The sequence below is a fragment of the Nicotiana tabacum genome, chromosome 4 (assembly GCF_000715075.1).
Source record: "Nicotiana tabacum cultivar K326 chromosome 4, ASM71507v2, whole genome shotgun sequence".
In the NCBI taxonomy this organism is placed as follows: domain Eukaryota; kingdom Viridiplantae; phylum Streptophyta; class Magnoliopsida; order Solanales; family Solanaceae; genus Nicotiana; species Nicotiana tabacum.
This window is the reverse complement of record NC_134083.1, coordinates 22,817,113-22,822,390: the sequence shown is the minus strand read 5'-3', so window position 1 is coordinate 22,822,390 and position 5,278 is coordinate 22,817,113. Positions and strand designations below refer to the sequence as shown.

General features: G+C 37.4%; 1 protein-coding gene across 1 annotated transcript; it reads left to right on the top strand.

Moving 5' to 3' along the window:
- The first annotated feature begins 1,690 nt into the window (after positions 1 to 1,690).
- Positions 1,691 to 3,678, top strand: LOC107823960 (F-box protein At5g49610-like). Its single transcript, XM_016650671.2, has one exon. It carries the CDS (start codon positions 2,259 to 2,261, stop codon positions 3,354 to 3,356), a length of 1,098 nt encoding a protein of 365 aa, XP_016506157.1. The 5' UTR covers positions 1,691 to 2,258; the 3' UTR covers positions 3,357 to 3,678.
- The last annotated feature ends 1,600 nt before the right edge of the window (positions 3,679 to 5,278 follow it).

The window sequence follows — 5,278 nt, the reverse complement described above, 5'->3', positions numbered from 1 at the left end:
CGTCTGCTCGGACTTTGGCACAATATGCATTATGTATTTCGTCCCAAGTTGTTGGGGGATATTTCATAAGCCGACTTAATAATTATTTTGTCGCCCTTGAACCATTTCTGCTCAGCCCGTTTTGAAAAACGGCTACCACCATTCCTTCTGATACATTAGGCAAGGTCATTCTTACTCGGTTAAAGCGGGCGAAGAAGTCCCTCAGCCCCTCTCCCGGAGGCTGTTTGATAGCAAAGATGTCGTTTACTCTTGCCTCGGCCTTCTAGGCCCCGGCATGGGCCGTCACGAACTTATCAGCCATTTCCTCAAAGGTTTCGATGGAACGTGCAGGCAGTTGCGAATACTAGGTTAATTCACCTCCCGTGAGGGTTTTGCCGAATTTCTTAAGTAGAATTGAGGATACTTGTTCCTTAACGAGGTCATTGCTTTTCACAGCAGTGACGTAATGGGTCACATGATCCTCGGGGTCAGTTGTGCCATCGTATATTTTCAGATAGGGCGGCATTTTAAAGGTCTTTGGTATGGCATGTGGGGCAGCGCTATCACTATACGGCTGCTCGACGAACCGACAGACATCTCTCTTCGGCAATAGCTTAGGAGCGCCCGATATCTTATCGACCCTTTTTTGTTGTTCTCTCATTTGGTCCCGAAGTGCCTTGTTCCCGTTTTCCATTTCCTCCATCCTTTTCAGAATGGCTGTGAGAGCGTCATCGCCTACATTGTTAACGACATTGTGAGTAGTACCTGTCATCGTGGGAGGGGGAGGAGGTTGATCATGTTGCTCGTCCACTGGTGGTGTAGCACAGGTTCTCGCGTTTGCTGCGGCCGCATCCTGAACGGGCTTGTGGAGGACGCTGGTCAGTGTATCAGTTAGCCAGGCCTCAAAGAGCTTCTTTATCGCTGGTGGTGTCTCCTCTCCCACGGATGTGGAGGCTGTCTTACCGAGAGGTTTTGTGATGCTGCAGTGGGGAGGGGGTGATCCACCTCGCCTAGGAGAGGCATTGGGCGTTGTGTCCTCGTCCACTACTTCAGAGCTTTCATGTATGATGTTCATGAGGTTGGTTGGAAGGTCACTCATTATTCTCGTTCTTTCTTCTCTGTTACCTGCCATATTAGATCTATGCATGCAGAGAGAAAAAGGTTCTTGTTTTATTTTTTATTTACGTCAGTAACCAGTGTCGATTTTAGATCTAGAAGAAACTTAAAGACTTAGCTAGAAAATCCCCACAGACGGCGCCAAATTGTTTGACCAAAAAGTATAACTTTCGGCTAAACTATTAAATTTATGTAATAATGGGTTAAATCTAGTTAAAGATAATAACTCTAAATGCAAATCTTGAAAATATGTGGAAAATAGGGACAAATTCCATAAATAATTGATGACAATAAGTGCAAAATATCCTTAAAGCATGAGCAATAATGGAGGTGTAACTAACAATAAATAGTAATAAATGACATTTAAGTAAATAGGGAGAATGATTCACTCATTAATAAATGGATTGGACGAATGTTACTCCGACAATGATGAGTGACAGAAAGATTCAAGATTTGTTTAAACAATTCTCGGATCTGGTGGAAAAGTGTGGATCGACATGAGCAAGAATCTTTATCAAAAGGTAATTTTTGTATTTTCGCAAGAGAGAAAGAATCTTCTTCTGAGAAGTGTTCTTATCAAAATGAATATTACATGCTCCTATCATTGTCTCTTCTTTCTATATATGGGGGACATTTTTCTTAGAAACCCTAATCGTACAAGTGCAGAGAATATCCACTAGAATATTCCCTTTTAATATCCTATCCTGACAAACTAGCCGTTATAGCTCCTATCATCAATATTCAACCTCGACCTCGACCCTTGTTGACATCTCGATTACGGCTCTTGTCGATATCTCGGCTATGGCTCATGTCGACACTTCGGCCAATGACTTTGCTGCTTTTTGGGTAACCTCGACCGACTCTTTCCTTAATGCTGTATTACGCAAAATATACTTAGGGCGAATTTTCGCAGGCACTTCCAAGAACCACTGTTTAAGCATTAAATACATCCAGAACACAACAAAAGCCGTACAACAAAACAAGAACTTAAAGCAACTGGACACACTCACGTGTGGGTCACGCATCTCTATGCTAAATCAGATCCTCCAGTAGTTTATCTCCTCTTCAATCATTGTTCAGCCACAATTACTTTGCAGTTTGTGCCATATATATATTCTTCCATATCTCCCTTGTAACAATAGCCTTTGGAGACGTCCAACACTATGTGGAGAAACCTTCCTTTTGATATCTTGGCCAACATTTTCTCTTATCTTTCCCCAGATTCCTTAGCCAGGGCGAAATCAGCTTGCAAAAATTGGCATATATGTGCCAAGAATTCAGCTTCACCTCAGCGGCACCACCCGCCGTGGTTCGTAGCGTTGCCAACGCGCATCACGGGGCACTTTTGCTATGCTCACAATCCCATTGATGATTCTTGGCACCTATTGCCTCTTGACTTCATTCCCAACCCAATTCGCCCCATTGCTGCAATTGGCGGCCTGATACTTCTAAGAGAGGCTACAACTACTATCCTTCAATTAGCCATATGCAACCCCTTCACTAAGCAATTCAGACAACTCCCTAAGCTAAATGTCACAAGGACTAATCCAGCAGTTGGGGTAATAGAATCAAATTCAGTCAACTTCAAGGTCTATGTGGCTGGAGGAATGTCAGAGGCTAGCAGCATTGGAGGAGGTGCCTCGTATGAGCCCACCTTAGAAGTATACGATTCTGTTTACAATAATTGGAAAACAATTGGACCAATGCCAATGGAATTTTCTGTAAGGCTAACAGTTTGGACACCAAACGAGAGCGTTTACTGTAACGGTGTCCTGTATTGGATCACGTCTGCTCGCGCTTATACCATAATGGGATACGAAATTGGGAAGAATAAATGGAGAGAGTTAAGTGTGCCAATGGCTGACAGGCTTGAATTTGCAGCATTAGTGCCAAGAAATGGGAAGTTGAGTCTTGTTGGCGGAACGTGTGATGCTGGAGCATGTATATGGGAACTTTGTGAAGGTAATAATTGGAGAATGATTGAGAAAGTGCCACAAGAACTTGGGGCAAGATTGTTAGAAGGTAAAGGAAGATGGGGTAGTATTAATACCAAATGTGTGTATACTGCTGGTGCTATGTGTTTGTATAGAGATCTTGAATCAGGAATGGTAGTATGGAGGGAATGTGCAAAAAAAGATAAGTGGGAATGGCATTGGATTGAAGGGTGTGGTTCAATAAAAGGGATGAAATTGCAGAACTTCCCAATTAAAGGACTGCTGCTACATCCCTATCTTGCATCTTCTAGTGTCCTGAAACAATGAAGTGTAAATTCATCTCTCTACCTGTTTCCCTATTACTTCAACTTCCTAAATGCCAAAGGAAAGTTCTGATTTGCATCTAAAGTTGGATTGAGCACAAAAGATTAAGAAAAACTGTTAATAATAATAGGGAAGGTCCATTTCTTGATCACTCTTAAGTCTCATCTCGAGACTTTTCAGCTGGTGTGCTATAACATCAATCGGCCGGAGAAATTGCTAATCTTTACATTTCTTGGCATTTGATGCTTAGGACATTTTATAAGCATATTACAAAGACACATTGGTCACTTTGCTTTATTATTATTATAGCTGGTTTTATCTTTTACTTATTAAATTATTTATGTCTTTGTCTTTATAATACTTTCAAGAATAACTAAAGAAAGCCAAAAACAGATGCTTTTGAAGCATCTTAAATTACCACTCTTGTTTTTCATTTTACCAAATTAATTAATTAATTACTTATCTTCATTGTATATAATTCGTATGGTTTAACTTATTTCGTTAGTTGATTGTATTTATAACGTCTTATCTTCTTCTTTTTTTCAAAAATAAAAATAAAAATTGAAGAAGGCAACAAACAAGAGCAAATTTCATTTGTAGCCGGCCAATTATCATTCACTAGCCATGAATTAAGCCATACAATTTATAACCTCAAATAAATTATAATGGCTAGCCTAAATTTACTCAAATGCGGTAGATTTTGTTGCAATCGAGCTGTTCCAATCTTCCACCAATGATATACAAAATCAGTTTTCTTATTGTCAAAATACCGCTTGTGGTTTTTGCAATTGTTGGATATGAAATAACGTTATTATCACAAGTGCCTTTCAATTCTTTACCCAGCACTTAATTTCTTTTGCCCGATGTGATGAATTACTCCAAGAATGTTCTTGGATATCAAATATCCCAAAATAATAATATTTTATCAAACTGGAAAAAGGAATTGATCAACTTTAATATTTAAAAAAAATTATAAAAAAAAGAGGTACGGCGCAATGTGACCAATCGGTGACTTCAGACTTTAGGTTTTGCTGATGTATTTTCAAAAGTTAATAAATACTTGTTGTTTTTCGAAAATCATTATATTATTTGAGCGAAATGTATAATGGGAGTCATACAAATGTCTCAAATAGATGAGGATTGATACGTAGTAGACAGTAGTTGTTGTTTTGTTTAAAATACTTTGAAGAATACCAAATTCAACAAAAACTGTTTCCTGAAATTAATTGAGCAAATTTTATTTGTATACAATAGGCTGTCACTATACAAAAAAATATACTAAAATAGACTGTCACTATACAAAATATATATAAAATAGATTGTCACTATACAAAAAATGAGTGTGCGCTTGTATATGGAGATGAAAAAGAAAAACCTGAATATCACTGAATATCCATTATGCATAACGTTGAAATAAATACAAAATAGACTGTCACTATACAAAACATATACTAAATAGACTGTCACTATACAAAACATATACTAAATAAACTGTTACTATACAATTTATATATAATAGACTGTCACTATACAAAATATATACAAAATAGACTGTCACTATATAAAAAATATACAATAGTCTGTCACTATAAAAAAAATATACAAAATAGACTGTCACTGTACAATTTATATACAATAAACTGTCACTATATAAAAAATATACTAAATAGACTGTCACTATATAAAATATATACACAATAGACTATCACTGTACAATTTATATACAATAGACTGTCACTATACAAAAAATATACTAAATAGACTGTCACTATACAAAATAGATTGTCACTATACAAAAAATATACAAAATAAATATTTCGGGATATTAGATGTAATATGTTTGGGGCAAATGAACATTTCGTGTCAATGAAAAAAAAATGAGGTATTAAAATTTTGAGGGGCTATAGAGGGTCATTTTCTCAAAA

Bases quoted from the DNA above. Each gene is read 5' to 3' on its own strand.
- LOC107823960 (XM_016650671.2), top strand. From the start codon at position 2,259: ATGTGGAGAAACCTTCCTTTTGATATCTTGGCCAACATTTTCTCTTAT.